Consider the following 22,347-nt stretch of genomic DNA (forward strand, 5'->3'; position numbering starts at 1 on the left):
TTTGGTGGGAAATTTAGGAAGATAGAAGAAGGAGCGACAGAGAGCTGGCTAATAACCCCCATGTACCTTATATGAAGGGCAACCAGATGTTTGTGGAGGGCTTGGTGGACAAAGGTGACATTTATGCTCTACTATATGCAAAATTGGCCAAAGGAGAGGAAATGGAAAAGTATCTTGGCTCTGACAATTGGTTTAAATGCAGTAAATAAAAGGTAAATGAACTTAAATGCTTAATGGATGCCTACAGCAGCTTGTGATGTAGGTATATTAGCAATAAGTGGATTAACTTATGAGGAAATTGGTACCCATATTCATCTTTCAGAACAATGAAAAATCAGTGAAACTGAGCACTATCGGATCTAAGAAAATACACAAATAGTTAAAACAGAAAACAAAAAGATTTTTAAGAATTAGTTTAAGTTGGGATGAGAGTTTTGTACATGGAAATGGTACAGTTATTCAACAGTGGCAGGGAACTGCAGAGAGAGTATTTTGGGTAGAATGTTAATTTTGTTTTGTGGAACAATAATGATATGCCCTTGTGACTTGCATTGTATGTGAGTCAATGGACATGAGTTCAGTGTATCTTAACTTTTAATCTTTACAGCACTATAAGATTGATTCTTTTATCATCCATACTTTAGAGTCAGCAATATTGAAGCTTTACGTCACTAGTAAACAGGGAAATACAAAGTAAATCACAACAAAATTCCATTTCACCTTCATCACACTGAATTGCCAAAATTAGAAGTCTGAGTTGGGCCAGTATTGTCAAAGTAGCGATAAACCGTCCCATGTAGTGCTAGTGGGAGTATAAACTGGGGGCGGAAAAAAGGGGCTATGTTTAATGTGTTTTATTTATTTTTAATTTAAATGAAATATGACCAAGTAATAAGACTGGAAAGTAAATGTTTGTATATAGTGTTCCTTGTCATACATTTGAAATATTTCATGTTTTGTTTCTAAATAACTGTATTGCCACAGATTAGGTGACTTAACAAGTATATTTTCTCAACAATTCTGGAGGCTAGTAATCTGAGATCAGGGTGTCTGGGGTTGGTTTCTTCTGAGGCCTGCCTTCTTGGCTTGCAGATGGCTGTCTTCTCCCAGTGTGTTCACATAGTCTTTCCTCTGTGTGTGTCTGTGTCCCAATTGGCCCATTTTAATGACCTCATTTTAACTTAGTCACCTTTTTAAAGGCCCTGTCTCTAAAGACAGTCACATTATGAGGTACAGGGGTTAGGATTTTTCAACTTGTGAATTTGGGGGAGGATAAAATTCAGCCCATAACAATAGCAAAGTTAAATAATTTAATTAAGGTATCATAGCTGGTATGATAGATGAATGGAATTCAGACCCAGGTATGTTTCAGTCTGAACGTTATTCTCAGAATGCTACACTATGACCCTTAGACTCCTAGAGACGTAGCCCCAAACTGGTTGAGCTTTGTTTCCCCAAAGACTAAGAGATGTAGAGAAAACAGTTGTACTGTCTAGTTACATGAAAGCTGTAATTTTAATTTAATTTTTTGAGACAAGGTCTCTATCTGTTACCCAGACTGAACTTCAGTGATGCATTCATAATTTGAGAATAACACCAAGAAGAGGAAATGTAGAAACTGAAAACACTGAACTTTAATGACACCACTTTTTTGCTAAGTAAAATGTAGTTGACATTTGAATTTAGGAAGATAAAGAACAGTACATATCAAGTAGGAAATAGGAAAAAAAGGTGGCAGAGAAGGAACAAATGCTTAGTGGGTTACTACAGGAGGGTGCTAAAAGAATAATACTTGATATTTTATTAAGTAGGCATAGCAGTAAGTCATAAGTGTCTTGAAATATATTATCCGTTATTGTTTATGAATACAGTTAACATAATAGTTTTGATAACACTGAATGCATACAAATATCACAGATTTCCAGATACATGTATGACCTTCAGATACATAACTTTGTAATAGTGCTTTATGTGTAAGTTAGTCAATTCTCCAACAAAATTATTGAGCACTTATATAGCAGGCTCTGTGCTCAGTGCCGTCAAAGGAGGGATTCTTAAGACATTTGAGAGTTTCTGAGTTCAGTACTGAAACATAGCCAATCCATGGAAAACGTTCTATTTCTTGTAGTCATTAACATCAGTAATATAACTCACAACATGTGCATTTACCACCAATTTTTTTTAGTAATGTGAAAATAAGTTTAAAATGAATAATCATTACCTTGTATTAAATTATCTATAATTTATCTATAAGTGAAACCTATAACTTTATTTATTTATTTATTGAGATAGGGTCTCACTGTATTGCCCAAGCTGAACTGCAATAGTACATTCATAACTCACTGCAACCTCAACCTTCTGAGCTCACACAATGCTCCTGCCTCAGCCTCCCAAGCAGCTAGGACTACAGGTGCAAGCCACTACACCCAGTTAATTTTTAAAGTTTTTCGTAGACCTGGGGTCTCGCTATGTTGTCAGGACTGGTCTCGAACTTCTGGCCTCAAGTGATCCTCCTGCCTCAGCCTTCCATAGTGCTGGGATTACAGGCATGCACCATCGTGCCAACTGAAACCTCTATAACTTTAAAGAATGGAGTTTTATGATGAAACTAAGTGATTGCTTCTGTTATAATTTTATCATAACTATTTTTTAAAAAAGAATTGAGAGGATTTTTACAGTAGTTTTATTCTGAAATGAAGTCAGTAACTTCTTTCAAATGCCATAGTGATACTGGTTTATGTGTGTGCTTGTTGTTGTTTTTTCTCCTCCTTGTGGGTAGAATGTGCTCTTTAACTCTTCTTTTTTTTTTTAGTTGTATTTTATAGCTATAATTGAAGTTGTGTAATGCAATGCACATCCTGCCTGAGATAACATCTTTTCTCTGTCTTCTTTTTTTTTTGCATAGGTAAAAATAAGTGATTAAAGAAGCATACCTGGGAATCACCTAACATGTCGAGGAGGAGATTTGATTGCCGAAGTATTTCGGGCCTGCTAACCACAACTCCTCAAACTCCAATGAAAATGGAAAACTTTAATAATTTCTATATACTTACATCTAAAGAGCTAGGGAGGTAAGAAAACTGTATGATGTGTATGCTGTCTAAATTCAAATTTTGGATTTGTGTTTTTAGAATTCTATAAAACTCACTTGGAATCATTATTTAACAATGATTAGGAAGGAAAGTCATCATCTCTGTTGCTATTACATAGGGTCTAGTCTTAACTGACTAGAAAATCAAATCTGTGGAGGGTTTAGTGAACTTACATCATATATCCTACCTAGCTTCAGAGCCTCCAATAGGAGGTCCCTGTCCTTATGTGAGTCTGTGCGTGGCAGTAGGCAACTCAGCATAGTGGACTGCCGAGTCCAAGTCTGGATTCCATGTTTACTAGATGTGTGACTTCAACTAAATAACTATACCTCTTTTTTTAATTTTTATTTGTGGCAGGGTCTTACTCTGTTACCTAAGCTGGAGTACAGTGAGGTAATCTTGGCTCACTGCAAACTCCCGTCTCCTAGGCTCAAGGGATTCTCCCACCTCAGCCTCCTAAGTAGCTGGGACTTCAGGCACTCACTACCACACTAGGCTGGTTTTTTGTAGAGACAGGGTTTTGCCATGTTGCTCAGACTGGTCTCCAACTCCTGGGTTCAAGCAGTCTTCTGAAAGCTTTGGCCTCCCAAAGTGCTGAGATAATAGGTGTGAGCCCCTGTGCCCTGCCTACTGTACCTCTTAGTGCTGTAGTTTCCTCATCTGAAAAGTAGGGGTGAAGATAATTGTGTCTATCTTACATGGTTGTTATGAGGATTAAGTTAGTTAATATTTGTAAAGTGCCTAGTACAGTGCTATGTAAGCTTTTGTTAAATCAATTTTTTTTTTTTTTTAAATTTCTAGGATATTGTGCTGGACTTTAAAAAAAAAAAGAAAGAAAGAAATAGGGAGATTCTCCCCCTCTCCTAAGTTGAACAAAAAGAAACAATTTATATTTCATAGTCTGATTCTATGTCTCAATGAATGGTGTTTTATAAGTTAAAGCCTTTACAAATTGTTTTCGCTTAACCAATGTATAAACTCTATACGGGCGAGGAGTGACCTGATATTATGAAACCATTCTGTACTAGCATTTTAATATGTATAAAGTTATAAAAGATATACCAAGTTATTTAAGTTATATATTCAGCATCTTTTGAGCTTTAAAGGTGCTTAATGAATGGTTGGACGATGGTGGTCATTATGTATCTTCAGTTTGATTTTAGTTCTGGAGGTAAATGTTTTGTCTTATGTTAAATGGTTTACTAAGTCCATGTTTGTATTGATAAATGTGCAAAACAGTGTGATTGATTTTTATCTTTGAAAATCTCAATGTGAAAAGAAAGGTTGACTGAATCATGAGAAGTAATTCCATTCTTGGTGGCCTTTTATCTTAAGGGTAGAGGCAGGCCCTGGCTTTTTCACTTTGCACATGTTGGATGCAGCCTTTCTTTTCCAAAATAAGAATGATAATATCTACCTCATTGACTAAGAATACTAATTTAACGTGCAAAATATTTGGATGTTTTAATGGTGTATTCAAAGATGCAGTTTTTAAAATGTTTTTAAGAAATTGTCCTAAATCTTAATTACTTCACTTTGCATTATAATAGGAAGAAGTTAAGTTTTGTTGTGTTTTTTTAAGTTTCCTGTATCTCAGTTCATCATGGAATCTCTGCATTGGAAAGACTTCTGTGGTCCGTGGTCTTACTAATACAATATTTTTATGTAGTACAGCAATCTTTCCCATAATTTCCCCAACAAACTGTTATCCAGCCTCAGTTTGAATGCTTCAGTGATGGGGAAATGAATATCATGCAGAGTCTTGAACAGTACACAAAAGTCACTTTCTTTTCTATTTTTCTAAGTTACTATTTGATGAGCAAATTTACTTACATTTGTTAATTTAACTTTTCAAAATCTGGGACATTATGGGAGCTAAAAAGTCTATAAAGTATTTTTGTTTTGAGGGCTTTGGACAATTTAAACTTTGAGGACAATATTAATAATTTTAAATAGTTTTATAAATGAGGTGCTGTCATAAAGTTGAATTAGGCATACTTTTTAGAATTTTAGATCAAAAACTCAGGATAGAATTTGATTAAGACAAATTCAGATTGATTGTTAAATTCCTATTTTAAAATATCTTTATAAAAGAGACTAACATCTTTCTTTTGAATTGATGTGGACTAATGAGTCACATGGTAAATATTGATATGTTTAATTAGTAGGTCTTGATAAATTAGAAATCGTGACTTTTCATCTGCCAGGAATGTAATGAAAGCTCTTTCAATATTGTTACCAATTTTAATATCCTATACTTTTGTGAAATGGAAATTAGAATCATAATCTTATTTCTTCTGAGGCTTGCACATTTTGAAAGTTATCTTTCTAAATCAACTGTTTTTTATTTCAGTGTTAGTGTTTAATTCATTTTCCTTTAGCAAACTAAAGGAAATTATATAAAAGTTAACAGTTCATTTTTTAGTATTCTCAAAAAACTTGCATTGTTCCTGTTTTTTAACATGTTGGGTAAGTTTTTTCTACCCTTCCCCCAACTGAGGCAAAGGTTTCATAGGACTTCTTGTGGTTAGAAGGGTGAGGCAGATTCAGAAATAAGCGTCAGCTTCCTTTGTGGCTTACCCTCCCGCCTCCTTTCACATTTTATTGTGTATTCTAGAATGCAGAAGGGTAACTACTAGATCTTTTCACTGCTGGAAATCCTAGTTAGCCTTGGCTTTTTAGAGTATGACTTAAGGATTATTTTTGAATGCTTTAACTTTTCTTAAATGTTTTAATTACATTGAAACATTATATTTCAAAGATCATTTTTTATGCTTCCAAACTAACATTTAGAATGGAAAACATATTTTTTTTTCTAAGTCATTTGATAATTATGGTAAAAATATTTACCTTCATAGCATATAAATTAATACACACACACATAATTTTATTGGAATCTCAAACTTTTAAGAAATACAAACACTTTAAGTACAGGATACAGAATAGCACAGTATATAGTATTATAGTGGGTGCATAACTCTGGCATTCATTCAACAGATATTTCAGTTCCTATTATGTGTTAACAAATTGTAGATTTTATAATTACTGTAATAATTAGGACAGACATGGCCCCTGCCCTCATGGAGCTTTTACTTAGTGATAAACATTGACAAATAAATAAATCATTACCCACATCATTTAGTCAGCTTTGCCCTGGATTAATTAGTACTATACTAGTTCAAGAAAGCCTCTTGGGCCAGGCGCAGTGGCTCATGCCTGACAAATTTCAGTACTTTGGGAGGTTGAGGCAGGAGAATCAGTTGAACCCAAGAGTTTGAAACCAGCCTGGGCAACATAGGGAGGCATTCTCTGTACAAATTATGTAAAAGATTAGCCAGGAGCGGTGGTGCATGCCTGCAGTCACCACTACATGGGAGGCTGAGGTAAGAGGATCCTCTGAGCCTGGGAGGTTGAGGCTGCAGTGAGCTGAGATCCTGCCACTGCACTCCGGCCTGGGTGATAGAGACCTTGTCTCAAAAAAAAAAAAAAAAAAAAAAAAAAAGGCCTCTTGGTAATACCTGGAACAATTAGATAAAAAGTGTTACTTAATTTTGTTCTTTATTTCTGGGAGAATTCTGGCTCGTAGATATAATAAATAATAAAATTATAGCAGAACTGAATTGTCACAAGTGCTACTATAAACTCTTTTTTCAGATGCACAGTTTTCTTGGCTAACTAGTTTTTGTTTCCTAAATTTTACAAGTGAATTTCTTGATAAAACCCAAAATTTCCTTCCTGTTTTAGACAAGTTTTTGCTTCAATATCTAAGTAAGAACTGATAGAAACAAGTGAGTTACACTTCTTTACCAAAACTATTTTAAAGGGAGGAATTGTTTTATAGTGATTAGTACAGAAAGTTAGAAATTCACATTTCAGAGTTTTATTTTTGGTGCTCCAATTCTATGTATGACCTTTTATGAGCTGTTTAATCTTATTCTGACTCAGTTTATCCAGTATACAATTTATGAAACACCAATGGTTTAACTATAAAAGGACTAACGTTTGTGTTTGTGTGTGTGTGTGTGTGTGTGTGTGTGTGTTTGTATTCCTTTTGCATACGATGAGAAAATATTTTATAGTTAAACATTCTCAAATCTTAAAACTGCTTTCAAAGAATCAGGTTTTTAAATGCAAATTTATTTAGTTTATATATTAATATATTTTGATAAATGTAGAAAAGTCAAGTTATAGCTTGGTTTTTACTACTTTTCATTGGCACCAATTTTGAGGAAATTCTTGGTAATAAAAAGTAAGAATCTTTGTCATCTTGACCTTTGGGGATAGCTAGTAAAATACAATCAACCAATGTAGTCTTTCAGTCCCCACCCAGTACCCCCTAAACACCAAGTTTTGTTTTCCATACTAAGAGTCTGATAGACTGTGTTAGAAATATATTGAAGGGAATTGGGACAAGAGGAGTTATGGAACAAATGTTGCTTCCTGAAGATCCTTTATTTATACCTGATTTGTTAGTATTGGAAACCAGAGAGTAATTCAAACTTTAAGGTAGAGGTTCTTAATTTTGGATCCCCTATACTCGGCCTTACAAGGTTTATGAGTGGGCTTCAAGATCTGAAACCTTCTGGAATTATATGTAAAACTTCCTATTTAAGGGCTTGTGTACATTTTTCTTGGGAGGCAGTCAATAGAATAGCTTTTATTAGTTTCCCAAAATAATCCTTGACTCAGAATAGCTTTAGGACTTTGTGAAAATAAATTTTGGGTAACTGTACACACATATGCCAATAGAAATGAATTTTCAGTGTCTTTACATTTTGGCAGAGGTACTAAGCACTGCTATTGGAAAGAGCTAAAAGCATACTTATTTCTAAAATGATAAACATGACCTTAGCGGGTGTGTTTGTACATGGCTGTTGATAACCACTGATTTTCTTAGTTTATCATGAAGTGTCTTTGAATATTTTCTGTAGGACACATATACCTTCGTTATCTGTTACAGACTTCAAAGACTACTGAGCATTACTAAGAGACATACTGGTAAAAAGTCAAATACCCATTTTTGCATTCACTTTTATTTCTTATATTTGAAGGTAAGCTATTCTAATTAGAGTGTTAATGTGATACCTATATGAAGGGTACAATTTTTGGAAATAGATCTAAGTTTAAATCTTTACCTTGACTAAATTACATATCTTCTCTGAGGTCTAAAGAATAGGATAGCCTTTGTTATATGGAATTGTTGTGATACTTAAACACAATAATTTATATCAAGAGCGTGGCATGGAGTTGGTATGCAAATGAGATTATTTCCCTGCAATGATAATATAGGGAAATAATTTTTATTTTTTATTTGAGACAGTCTCACTCTGTCACTCCGGTTGGAGTGCCGTGGCATGATCTTGGCTCACTGCAACTTCTGCCTCCTGGGTTCAGACAGTTCTCCTGCCTCAAGCCTCCTACATATTCTGCGTAGCTGGGATTACAGGCATGTACCACAATGCCCGGCTAATTTTTATATTTTTAATAGAGACGGGGTTTCACCATGTTGGCCAGGCTGGTCTTGAACTCCTGACCTCGTGATCCGCCTGCCTCAGCCTCTCAAAATACTGGGATTACAGGCGTGAGCCACTGCGCCTGGCTAATTTACTTTTTATAGAGAATAAATAGCTTGACTTTTATTTCCCACAGGTCAGTGGTCTTTATCTTTTCAAAGAGAAGTTTGAAAGTGATCCGCCTGCCTTGCCTCCCAAGATAATGTATCATTTTAATAGTAAAGAATAAATTTAATTCTGTCTTATCCTGTTGTTATAGTTTGCCATTTACATTTGTAAGTGATAGCACTATAAATTTTGTAAAAGTACATATATTTGATTCAATTTAGAGAACAAAGATAAATTCCTAATGGCATAAATATTTCAAATAATTGACTTTTAGTCAGAGATGTAACAGTATCTGTAATATACTAACGTTGTTCTCTATGGAAGAGTTAAAATTCATTGTCTTCATCTTCCCCCAGAGGAAAATTTGCTGTGGTTAGACAATGTATATCAAAATCTACTGGCCAAGAATATGCTGCAAAATTTCTAAAAAAGAGAAGAAGAGGACAGGATTGTCGAGCAGAAATTTTACACGAGATTGCTGTGCTTGAATTGGCAAAGTCCTGTCCCCGTGTTATTAATCTTCATGAGGTCTATGAAAATACAAGTGAAATCATTTTGATATTGGAATAGTAAGTATATACTTAATGGTACCTATTTTAATTGCTATGATAAGATGATTGAAATGTCAAGAATACGAATGATAAAAGTATGACAAGCACCTGTAAAGATTCCTGTTAATAAAATGTAAAAGTATCCTAGTTTATATTTGAATATTTTCATAAGGCTAAATGTACAGCCTCAGGCACATACACAAAAACTAACAACACAAAATAAACAAATGGCAAACACAACATTTGGGGAATATGGAGAAATGAATATACTATTATTTTGTTAATGGCTAATTGAATTTTTCTGGCACTCAATCTGATGGGCAGATAGAATTGAAGTAATTTGTATATTTTCTTCATCTATTTGAAAAATACTTTCAAGAAAATAAGGAGAATAGAAAGGTAAACTGCATAAAACTATGCTTAATACATTGTTAAAGAAATACATTTAGTATGTGTAATGCGTAAAACACTATGTTAGGAGTTGCAGCAATAAGAAATAAATATGTCTCTTGCCACAAGTCTGTGAAAAAGTGAAAACACCTAAATATTCCCACAGTTTACCAGGTGGTAGGGATAGAGAATTGTAAAGGTAACTGGTTTGTTAGACATGTGACTCTTACAGTGTTTTTGTTGCATGTTAGTCTGACACATTTATTACAGGTATGTAAAATGTGTTGAATGTTTGCAACATTCGGAAGAGATCAGCTAGATTTATGTTTAGTATGCCTAAGGTGACAATAGTTTTTAATAAGGTAAATCTATTTTTTGGTAAACTGTGAGGCTGAGGTGGGAGGATCACGTGAATCCAGGGCTTCAAGACCAGCCTAGGCAACAAACTGAGACCCCCATCTCCATATATTTAAAAAGCTAAAAAAATTATTTTTTAAACCACAAAAAATGTATAAAAAATTGTATCCCCTGTACTCCAAAATCTTGCTCTCATTCCTATTCCTTCTACTCTCTTCCGACCCAATGAATACATGTGGTTACCTTTATGGGTAACCATTCTTTGTTACTTATAACAAAGGCTCATTCTTTGTGTGTTTCTTCTTGCAAATATAAGCAAACTTGTATATATTTACTCTTACTTACAGAAAAGGTAGTATATTATGTACTTCTTTGCACCTTGTTGTTTTTGTTTACTTAACAATATATTACAGAAATCATTCTACATTAGTTCATAGGCATCTTTCTTACTATTATTATGGCTGGTTTCTTAAATGGCTGCATAGTACTCTGTTGTATGGTTGGATCTTGCTTTAGTCAGTTGACATTCTATGAATGGGCATTATTAATGGAGATGTAGTTTTAGAGTAAATTCCTAGAAGAATGATTGCTGGTCAAAGAGTAAATGCATATGTAGTTGTAGTAGATGTTGTCAAATTTCCTTCCATATGAGCAGCACACAGTCACTTTTAAAAGGCACTTTTTTGATTTGTTACATTTGCTAATTATAAATTAATCTGGAACTTCTGGAACAATTATAGCTTCTTTTTGGTTTTGTGTTTTGTTTTGCCTCTACCTAACCTATTTTTTTAATTAGATTGTTTACTTTTGTGAATTAATCTTAAATCTTGCAACCTGCTTGTCACTTTTAACAATTATTAAAATCGTTCATTTAGGAGGCTGAGGCTGGAGAATTGCCTGAACCCAGGAGGTGGAGGTTGCGGTGAGCCGAGATCGCGCCATTGCACTCCAGCCTGGGTAACAAGAGCGAAACTCCGTCTCAAAAAAAAAAAAAATCGTTCATTTTATTTTAATACATAGGAAAGTATTTCATTGCCAGTTATAAAGTCTACTACATGTTTTTTTTAGCCCTTTATTTCCTTGGAAAGTAATACAAATCTTTACTTTTCTGGATGGTAGTATTAGATCTTTTTAAACATATGGAGGAAAATTTGAGGATAATTGAGTCATTGCATCACCACTGTCCATGTGACAAAGACTTTTCCACACCAAGGGTCTTTAAAGTGTATTTGGAGAATTAAATAAAATATAGCAATACATTTTAAAAACCTTTTTTAAAAACTTCTGGAAGGAACATATTATCTAATTGGACATACTAAGTTTTTAATGCTGAATTTTGAGCAAACTAAAGTTGGTTATAAAGAACAGTTACCTTTTGGAGAACACAGGACAGAAATTCGTCCTAGAAATAGTGAAGGTCAAAAGGGGAACTTATATTCATCAGAGACAACTCTGAGATTATGTGAGAATGCTATTTTCTTTTGGTCAAGAAATTTATCTATTACACATCTCTAAGTAAATACTATAGACCCAACAGAAAAGGATGGAGACTGTAACAAAACATGCAAAATAGAAAACCTTACCTTCTGAAATGATCTCAATCACCAGAGAAATACATTTAATACGATCTTAACAATTTCAACCATAACGTGTGTTGAACATTTACTATCTGGCAGGCACTACGATTGGCACATTATCTGTATTGTCATTTGATTTTTAAAACAATCCTCCAAAAAGAGAGATTGGAATTTACATCATATATCTAGTTAATACTCTAATGTCTTCCCATTCTAAAATCCTGTTGACTTTGTTTCTTCTGTTAACATAGGAATATAATTTTAAAGAGCTGTAAGTACACAAATTTTAAAACAAGTTTATTTTGATCACTAGAAATAAATGCTTATTTTAAAAATCTTTACCATGGCTTTTCAAAGCTATATGACTAGATTTGCATTTTTATGGATAATTGAGATATTACTTTGTTTTACTGAAAATCTTGGCTTTCTATAACACAAAAATTAACATTTTTGATAGGAAAATACTCTGATTTTAATCTTTCATATATTTATGTTATAGGAGTCTTTCTAAAATATTTTTTTCTACTTGCTGTTCCTTATAAAACACAGATGTAGATCTAAATAATATATAGCACATAGGTTTTTATGACTGTATAACCTGTGCTAAAGTGCTATCACATACAGTCACACGTAACACATGTACACATGCATTAGCAAGTGAACGCAGATGCTGAATTCCTAAATTTTTTTTTTTTTATATCCCTGCAAGGGACAAACTCTTTTTAGAGAGATAGAGAGTAGAAGTCACCTGAATGTAACTCCCAGGTCAATGATAATGATATAGGTGGCTTTTCTGACTGTAGATATTTTTCCTTTTTCTTTTCTTTTTTTTTGTCACTGCTCTGGGTGGCTTCTTTAACAAAAGTCTTGTTTGCTACTCACTCCTTCTGTTTCTTTTTTCCAATTTCTGCTAACTTCTGCAGTTTGCTTCTTGTGTTATCTGTTCTTTCCCTCCTCTTATCGCTTCTTAATTTTCTGTTTTCCATACCACCTATATCCCTCTGTTGTGTGAGAAATAGCAGTCCTACAAAAGACATAGGCTACCTTGTCAAACTAAAGGGAAGAGACAGTGTGATTGGCTGACGATCATAGTATATTATTTGATCTTATTATTAAACAAGGAAAAAACTCTGAAGATACTTTCTCTGGTTATAAAAATAATACCTATTCATTGTGTTAAATTTAGAAGACAGAGAAAAGAGAAATCACATGTAAATGATGGTTACTTTATGGCATATCCCTGTATTTAAAAGTTATTCTTATTTTTTGGTCTGTGTATATGTACTTTTGGAGACAAAATTTTGATCTAATGGGCATATTCTATTGTAACCCTCTTTTCACTTAAGAATATAGTGTTTCTAAAAATAGATTATAATTTAGCAAAGACTTTAAAAATTTCCTTCAAAATCTAGATTTGCAATTAATGTTTGTTGGCTCATTATAATAGCTGATATTAATTGAATATTTACCATGTGTCAGATACTGTGATAAATATTTATTGAAATGATCTGCTTTGATTCTTCTAGGATATGTTGTGCTTAATACTTTATAAGGATTATCCAGTTTAATTCTTAGACCAGTGAAGTAGGAGCTATTATTAATATTATTCACATTACGGTAGAAGAAACAGTGGCATATTTTGTCCCAGTTCACCTAGCCTAGTTAGTGATAGAGCTAGAATGAAGCCTAGGCAGTCTTTATTTCAGTAGGCAATCCTATACGCACCATGCTATCCTGTTTCTTCCTAGGCACTGGAAATCGCTTTTCATACTTTCACTTTACTTTCTTGTATTTTGTTTTGAATTTTAGAATTAATAGAGTGTTCTGGTTATTGAAGTAACTTTAGCGAATTTGTAGTATAAAATGTTGGCAAATAAATAATCATAAAGTATTCAAGAATGAATTTCTTACCTAAACTATGTTGTTGTACATATGAAGAATACACATCTATTTTTTATGTATATTTAGAGGATCTAAATATGTAAATTCATATTTTATACAGTTTTCTAATAATTTCAAGTTATTTGGCCTAATTTTTATAAGATAGGACTAGATTATTAGTATTTATATCTTGTAAAGTACCTAACAAAAAATATATTCTAAGAGAATCTAAAGTGTTCTTTCATTTTCTTATTTGCTTATGATTGCATTAGTAATATTACCTCATGTATTATTTGTAATATTATTTTGAGTGTCTTTGCAGGAATGTATTTAGATCAGTTTCTATTTTGAGAGGATTTGTGTCATTGAAACTAAACAATGTAACCAGAAGGGGAAGGAGTGATGGTGTCACTGACAGTCTGTGCCTTGGTTCCCACTCTGCCCTTAAGAGACCTTGAGAATGGGTGTGAGAAATGAATACTGACATGCAGACCAAGGGCTCCTAGGCAATCTGTATATTAATTATTCTTGAAGATTAATGTATTTCTTTTTTAAATTAAAAAAAAAATGTGAATTCCCAAAATTGTTATTTTGGAGTTCACTACTACAAATTTAATAGCAAACTCCACTTTTCAATACTCAGATTATCATGATATGTTGAGGCAGATGTTAAAATTAATGTCTCATGAATTTACAGGGAGTTTCGGTGGGTAGAATGGGGTTAAAGTGACATATATGTGATTGGAGCTTTCACATGTATTTCTTATAAGCTGTCCTACAGAGTTTTTTTCTGGAAAGTCAGAAAGTGTACGGTAGCAAATCTTTGTGGCTTCTGACTGGCTCACTACTTTCAGATGGCTCAATTGCAAGTTATATCTGCAGTGTGAAGTGTCATTCCTTGTGACTCTCAACTTGGGACTCAAATTTGAGCCCACCATTAGTTTTTCTTCTTATGGCTCCTAACGCTTATGACATATTTCTTTCTCTTGGCAGTCACTGAGACTTCCGAATCCCCAGTTTCAACCCCTCTAAAGAATCACTGCCTAGTCCATCATTAATTCATTCAACAAACATTACTGATCACCTACTACAGTACATGCTAGATACTGTTCTTGATGTGGTTGTAGCAGTGAGCCAAAGAAGTAAAAATACAGTAATAGTATTTTCTAGAGTGAGTTCCTGTTTTATCACGTAGAATATACTTGCGTATTCCCAAACATACCTTACAAATTTGATGAATAACTGTATAAATGTTTTTGCATGATGTTCTGACCAATTTTATCTTACTTAGATTTAATCGCCCCCCCAAAAAAGTGTTGATTTTAATGATATTTCTGCTTTATAGGTGACTATAAGTAACTGATTCTAAGTTATATTGCAGGTAAATAGCAGAGTTAGGTTTTATGTTCCAATGATTTATTACAAACCTAGGAATTTTTCACTGTGCCATTTTCAGCGTTCTTTAAATTTTAATTCTTTAGAATTTATTTATTTATTTGGTTTCTGGCCCCAAGTATTCTGGATGAAGCTACAATACAGGATGGTGTTGGCTAAGAATGCAGATTCTTACTCATATTATGCAGATTCACATTCTGGCCATCTGTTTACTGTGTGACATTTTACAAGTTTCTTAACCTAATTGTACTTGTTTCTTCTGTAAAATGGGTTTAATAACCATGTACCTCACGTTTGTCATGAGGCTCAAAATAGATGATATATATATATCATACATATGTGAATTGATATATATGAATTGATATATATATGAATGATACATATATAAATTGATATATGTGAATATCATCTATTTTGAGCCTCATGGCAAAATAGAATATGCATTGATATATGAAGAAAGCACAAAGAGCTACTGTTTTTATTATCTTTATTGCAGTGAAGGCAGGCTGCAACATTATTGGATTATAAAGCAATTCAGTTTTATTTATTAATATTCAAGTATTAGTACCAGAATTTGAAATAGTCTCATCACTTCTTTTCTTTTTCTTTTTTTTAATTTTTTTTGTTTTTTTGAGATGGAGTCTTCCCCTGTAGCTCAGGCTGGAGTGCAGTGCTGCAATCTCGGCTCACTACGCCTCCCAGGTTCAAGTGATTCTCCTGCCTCAGCTTCCCTGCCACCATGCCTGGCTAATTTTTGTATTTTTAGTAGAGATGGGGTTTCACCATGTTGGCTAAGCTGGTCTCCAATTCCTGACCTTCAGTGATCTGCCTGTCTCAGCCTCCCATGGTGCTAGGATTACAGGCATCAGCTACCACACCCGGCCATCATCACTTATTTTTTTCCTTAAGGATCTCTCACTTCCCTGCCCTGTCTTTAAGTGTATGTATTAACATTTATATAGTTGTATGTCTTTTAGTTAACAGGTACACAATATTTAAAAGTTTTTAGGTGAATGAATTTTCAAGTCTCTGTTCTTTGAATTTTATTTTAGTGCTGCAGGTGGAGAAATTTTCAACCTGTGTTTACCTGAGTTGGCTGAAATGGTTTCTGAAAATGATGTTATCAGACTCATTAAACAAATACTTGAAGGGGTTTATTATCTACATCAGAATAACATTGTACACCTTGATTTAAAGGTAATGTAACATGATTTAAAGTAATAGAACATTTGTCTTCTTCTTCTGCTCTTTGTATGCGCAATTGCAAACTGGTATTAACAGGAAACAATGGTCAATCCTGGTTGTCTAGACTGCACTGGTGTGCTCTTTGTTTAACTGTGTGCAATGTGGCCTTAATTTTATATTGGCAGAAAGGAGAAGACTGTGTGTGAACAGCTGAAATTAATCACTGAGCTCTTAAAATGTATCATTGCTGTGTTCTAATCCTACATTAGATGGAATTGTTCCATTCCATCCCACTCTTACAACCATATTCTGGACCTTCTTATTTTATAAGGCTGTCTATCTCTGAAATGCTTAATTATGTAATCTCCATCTCTGAAAATAAATCCTGCTAATCCTCATTCATTTGCTCCCATTACCTTCATTCATTTTTGTCTTGAGGCTTTCAGTCTTTTGGCTCCTTCCAGATCATTCCAACTCTTTACCCAAGCCCCAAACCTCCAGTCTCTTGTCTCCATCTCTCATGTTCTTATTCTTTCTCTTTATCCTTCCTTCATAGCCACACAAGGACCTTAAGATCCAAATCACTCTGTCTCTTTATTTTTCGAGCATTAGATTCTTCTATTTTTATGTGGTCTCCTTGCATAATCCTTTGGCTTCTACTACCACTTTAATAATAATAATAATTCCAAAATCTCCACCTACACCCCAGGCCTCTCCCTTAATTTCCAAACCCTTTTACTGCCTTTTCAAAAGAAAAAACCCTGTAGTTCTGTTTTGGGCCCCACTATGGAACAGGGGAACGGTATTTACCATCTAGTATCCTTGCTATTTCCTCAACTGAAAAAATATTGGAAAAGAAGCAGCATAGTAAATGCCAAGATAATCATGTTCCCATCAGCTTCTTCTTGGGTCATTTTCCTGCTAACGTCAACCCAAGTACATTACATTGCATCATATACCACTTGAAGTCTGGGATGGCATATAAACCTGTGGTTGACAACAACAGAGCTAATTACTTTTACCTTTTCTCCTGTAATAGGCTCTGTGCTTTAATAATAAATAAGCATGAGATTTTCCCAAAGTTAAGCAACTGTTATAATTCTTTGCACAGATTTTGGGAGCAGCATCTTGGCAGGGGTATGGGTTATGACAGCAGCAGGGGACTTTGTAATAGGCTATGGGCCTGCAGTAGTAAAGCAAAGTCACATAGTTCTAGGAAGCAACAGATGAGATATACTATGCCTCTTATTGTCTAAGCTAAAGCCAGGGAACAGTCACACCCAGCTCATCCAGAATCATCACATTGTACTGAACCATTTTTCATTCCTGGAAATGTTTAATGCTCATTCCTCATGCCTTCTTTTGTGCTGTTCCCCAGAGCACATTTCTTTTTCTTTTTTCTTTTAAGACAGGGTCTCACTATGTTGCACAGGCTACTCTTGAACTCCTGAGTTCAAACAATCCTCCCACCATTGCCTCCCAAGTAGCTGAGACTACAGGTTCACACCACCGCACCTAGCTACCCAGAGCACCTTTCTAACCAGCATACTCTTACTTTAAGACTCAGCTTAAGCATCATCTCTACTGCAAAGACTTCTTGGAATTTCTAATTGACAGAATGAGGTAGTCTTTTTATTACTGAGTATTCTATATCTTAAACAATTTTTCCATCAAACTTCTTTTTTCTTCAAACATAGAATCCTTTTTGAGTGTGTTTTTGACTTTATGCATCATTGAATAATAGCTCCTCCTAAGTAATATAAGTCAGTAAATGTTTGATACATGATTCAATGAAATGTATAATAGCTAAGCAATACATTCCACTTAATATACCTCCCATCTGAGACTAGTATTCTTTTATTGTATATTACTTATCATGTTTTTGTTGTGCTTTATTTAGCCACAGAATATATTACTGAGCAGCATATACCCTCTCGGGGACATTAAAATAGTAGATTTTGGAATGTCTCGAAAAATAGGTAACGCGTGTGAACTTCGGGAAATCATGGGAACACCAGAATATTTAGGTAAGAATTTCCTTTTATTTCCTATACCATTTTGAAATGTATTAAGTAAATGATAGCTCTGTGGAACCTGGTATCATTTAGAGCATGTAATTCAATTCAGTTAAAAGGATTTGATTGGTTCAAGTATTTTTATACATTAAAACTTGGTTATGACACAATTAAATGAAATGTATTGAATAAAAGTATCAAACATTTACAGCAGTTCAGGGGACACTGTATATTTAAGTGTACAAGTTGAACGTTTGTGTATAAAGGCTTTGTACATAAGGAAAAAAGAAATGGATAAGAGTGAAGTTAGGGAAAAATGGAAAATGAAAAACTGCAACAGTCAAGTGGCCCACGATTGCCTTTGAAGCCTGGCTATTGGCTAGATCTCACTTCTAATTTCTGTCTGGTCCCAATTCCAGAGTGTTTGCAATACAGGTATCTTCGGTTTAAACTGACAGGAATTGTTAGCCTGGCACCTCCTTTTTGTTTATTGCTGCTGCTTTAAAATACGAGGTTTTGCGTAGGGTTGTGAAAGTAGAGTTTGAAGAAGAATGCCAAAAAGACCCTTTGATTAGGTAATCTGGGCATATTGTATGAAATCAACAAATTAGATTATGCATATGAAAGGTTTTTAAGTTGTTTAAAGCAGCCTATACATTTGAAGTATTTTAACTTATAGTAATAATCTTGTTACCTTTTTTTGTTTGTTGTTCATACTTACATCCCCATGTGGACATTGAAAAGATACAACTAAACAGAACAGATGCAACTCAGGCAGCTGTCTTTTACAAAAATAAAAAACAAAGAGAATTCCTAACTTTTGAATGCTAACTGGGGCTATAGTCCTACAATAAATGAATGTAATTATTGCTAACAAAGCTCACAGAAATATGTGAAAATGTTGTAGGTGGTTTAACAGAAGCTGACTATATATGATTTAAAGGCTTTCTTAATAAATGTTAGGCTTTAGGAAATGTAATGTTTAGAAAGTGTAGAGAATTTGCTTTGTACTTTTTTTGGCAAGTGAAGACAGCAGAAAATTAATTGCTTTGGAAATTAGGTCTTTGATAGTTTAAGAGGAATGTTTAATCCACTTGAAAATCTAGCATTTCAAGCCCAGGTGCAGTGGCTCAGGCTTGTAATCCCAGCACTTTGGGAGGCTGAGGCTGGCAGATCACAAGGTCAGGAGTTCGAGACCAGCCTGGCCAACATGGTGAAACCCCATCTCTACTAAAAATAAAAAAATTACCTGGGTGTGGTGGCAGGTGCCTGTAACTTCAGCCACTTGGGAAGCTGAGGCAGGAGAATAGCTTGAACCTGGGAGGTGGAGGTTGCAGTGAGCCGAGATCGCACCATTGTACTCCAGCCTGGGTGACAGAGCAAGACTCCATTTCAAAAAAACAGAAAGGAAAATACAGCATTTCTGGCTGGGTGAGGTGGCTCATGCCTATAATCCCAGTACTTTGGGAGGCTGAGGCAGGTGGATCACTTGAGGGTCAGGAGTTTTGAGACCAGCCTAACCAACATGGTGAAACCCCATCTCTACTAAAAATACAAAATTAGCCAGGTGTGGTGGTGAATGCCTGTAATCCCAGATACTTGGGAGGCTGAGGCAGCAGAATCGCTTGAATCCAGAAGGCAGAGGTTGCAGTGAGCTGAGATCATGCCATTTGTACTCCAGCCTGGGCAACAAGAGCGAAACTCCATCTCAAAAAAGTAAAAAGAAAATCTAGCATTTTTGAGAAGCATAATTTACTCATAACGTCATTGCAGATGCACATGATCCTATTTACCCCAAAAGAGAAACTTGTTAGTCTAATAAAATAATGCAAATTAATTCCAAAATAATAAAACTAAATTTTTTTTAAATTCTAGCTTCCAACATTTTACTTTTTTATGATTGTTTTTTCTGATTAAGATTAACCTTAATGAGTTTAACTACCTAGCCACTAGTTACTCCAAGAATATTATCAGTGTTTTTGAATCATCTGATCGTAGAATTGACTCAATATTAGGGATGTTTAAATGTCCAATCACAGAATAATTAATACTGTGCTAAATTTCTAAATTTCTATTATCTTATATCACTAGGCTTTCCAAAATTAAATCCAGTTATAATTTTTTTTTTTTTTTTTTGAGAGGGAGTCTCAGTCTGTCGCCCAGGCTGGAGTGCAGTGGTGCAATCTCAGTTCACTGCAATCTCCACCTCCTGGTTCAAGGGATTCTTCTGCCTCAGCCTCCTGAGTAGCTGGGATTATAGGCATGTGCCACCATGCCTGGCTAATTTTCATATTTTTAGTAGAGACAGGGTTTCACTACATTAGCCAGGCTGGTCTCGAATTCCTGGCCTTAGGTGATCTGCTTACCTATGCCTCCCAAATCGCTGAGATTATAGGTGTGAGCCATCACGCCCAGCCCGTTATAATTTAATATAAAGTAATTTTCTTGTTTTAAATTTGTCAATATTTAATTTAAATTTTATCTTCTCTTTCAGCTCCAGAAATCCTGAACTATGATCCCATTACCACAGCAACAGATATGTGGTAAGCTTTTGTTAGTTACCTAAACACCTTTGTGGAAAGTTGGGAAATGTATATTCTGGAGTTCTTTGACTCCAAGAGTAAATAATCAGGCTTTCTTCAAAAGATTTTATTTGAATATCATTATTATGCTATAGGAAAATATTTACCTATCCATTCTTTTTAAATAACACTTAAGTTCTGAGCCAAAAGTACAGAAATAAATAAGAAAATCTCTGTGATGAAAACTCCATTGAGTAAAAGAACAAAATAACTGCAGTACAGTGCTGCATGTTTTATAATAAAGGTGAAATGCTTAATAAGCATAGAAGCAGCAGCAGACAGTCCATTGCTGGATTCTACCTCACGAAGGGAGACATCTGATCTAGGTCTAAAAGAGTTGGCCGGGCATGGTTCATGCCTGTAATCCCAGCACTTTGGGAGGCTGATCAGGTAGATCACGAGGTCAGGTGTTTAAGACCAGCCTGGCCAACATAGTGAAACCCCATCTCTACTAAAAATACAAAAATTAACCAGGTGTGGTGGTGGGCTCCTGTAATCCCAGATACTCAGGAGGATGAGGCAGGAGAATCACTTGAATCAGGCAGGGGGAGATTGCAGTGAGCTGAGATCACACCACTGCACTCCAGTCTGGGTGACAGCGAGAGACTGTCTCAAAAAAAAGCTAGAAGAAGATATTTGTTAAGCAGAAAAATGAGATCAGGTCCACCCAAAAATGTACTTTTATGAGAGTACATCTCTAGGAAATTGTGAGTTTTTGTGGCTAGCAAAGAGAGAATAGGATAGGAAATAGAACCAGAACTGATACTGGAGCTTCAGTTGAGACCACAGAGGGGACTGACTCCACAGACCAAGTGGAAGGTTTAGACCTGTTCTTTGTGTTCCATGGAGCTGCTCATAGGTTTGCCCAGGAAAAAAGATGATATGACTAAATAAGTTGGTAAAACATGTAATCTATATTGTCTTTTTCTGGCTCCTGGGCATCAGACTTGCCATTAACATATTTACAGATTTTAAAAGGTTTGCAGTGAAAAAATTTGCCTGCCCAGCTTTGTGCTTCACCAAACTTGCAGCCTCTATTTGTGCAGAACTTCTCTTTACATCTCATAAGGCATTACTTTGCCCTTGGAAACCATTTAGGAACTGCTACAGCAGCTTTGTGTACTCCACAGCAGGTATCTCTGTGAAGGGTAGATTGTAGCGATAATTATGCATATTGTATACAATGTATTTATGTAACACATGTGCAATCCTTGTATTCTCTTTCTGTAAGGCACACTTTGAGATCATTATTTTAGTTTTAACAATACAGGAATTTTGAAAAGCAATTTAAGTCTGTAGTATAACTGTACCAGTTTTGAGGAGAGGAGTATGTTGAGTGTCGATTGTACTTTATATAAATGTTCAAAAATTAACATATATTTTAAGTTCCCCTCCCTTGTTTTTCAGGAATATTGGTATAATAACATATATGTTGTTAACTCACACATCACCATTTGTGGGAGAAGACAATCAAGAAACATACCTCAATATTTCTCAAGTTAATGTAGATTATTCAGAAGAAACTTTTTCATCAGTTTCACAGCTGGCCACAGACTTTATTCAGAGCCTTTTAGTTAAAAATCCAGAGTAAGTAATAATTAGTTTAAATACTATTACAAATTTAATTTGTTTAAATACCATTACAGAATAAATAATATATGCCTATTAAATTATATTCTAAAACAATAAAATTATTAGAAA

At 34.6% G+C, this 22,347-nt stretch overlaps 1 protein-coding gene across 1 annotated transcript in view; it reads left to right on the top strand.

The window, feature by feature from the left end:
- STK17B (serine/threonine kinase 17b) overlaps positions 1-22,347 on the top strand; it is a 32,525-nt gene that overhangs the window by 5,593 nt on the left and 4,585 nt on the right. The window contains exons 2-7 of the mRNA XM_012454047.3: positions 2,906-3,071; positions 9,070-9,282; positions 15,917-16,061; positions 17,950-18,076; positions 20,559-20,607; positions 22,054-22,233. Of these exons, the coding sequence (XP_012309470.1) occupies positions 2,950-3,071; positions 9,070-9,282; positions 15,917-16,061; positions 17,950-18,076; positions 20,559-20,607; positions 22,054-22,233 (836 nt within the window). The 5' untranslated portion in view covers positions 2,906-2,949. The remainder of the gene's footprint in view (positions 1-2,905; positions 3,072-9,069; positions 9,283-15,916; positions 16,062-17,949; positions 18,077-20,558; positions 20,608-22,053; positions 22,234-22,347) is intronic.

Source organism: Aotus nancymaae, unplaced genomic scaffold (assembly GCF_030222135.1).
Source record: "Aotus nancymaae isolate 86718 unplaced genomic scaffold, 86718_ANA_hifiasm-v0.15.2.pri h1tg000008l, whole genome shotgun sequence".
Classification (NCBI taxonomy): domain Eukaryota; kingdom Metazoa; phylum Chordata; class Mammalia; order Primates; family Aotidae; genus Aotus; species Aotus nancymaae.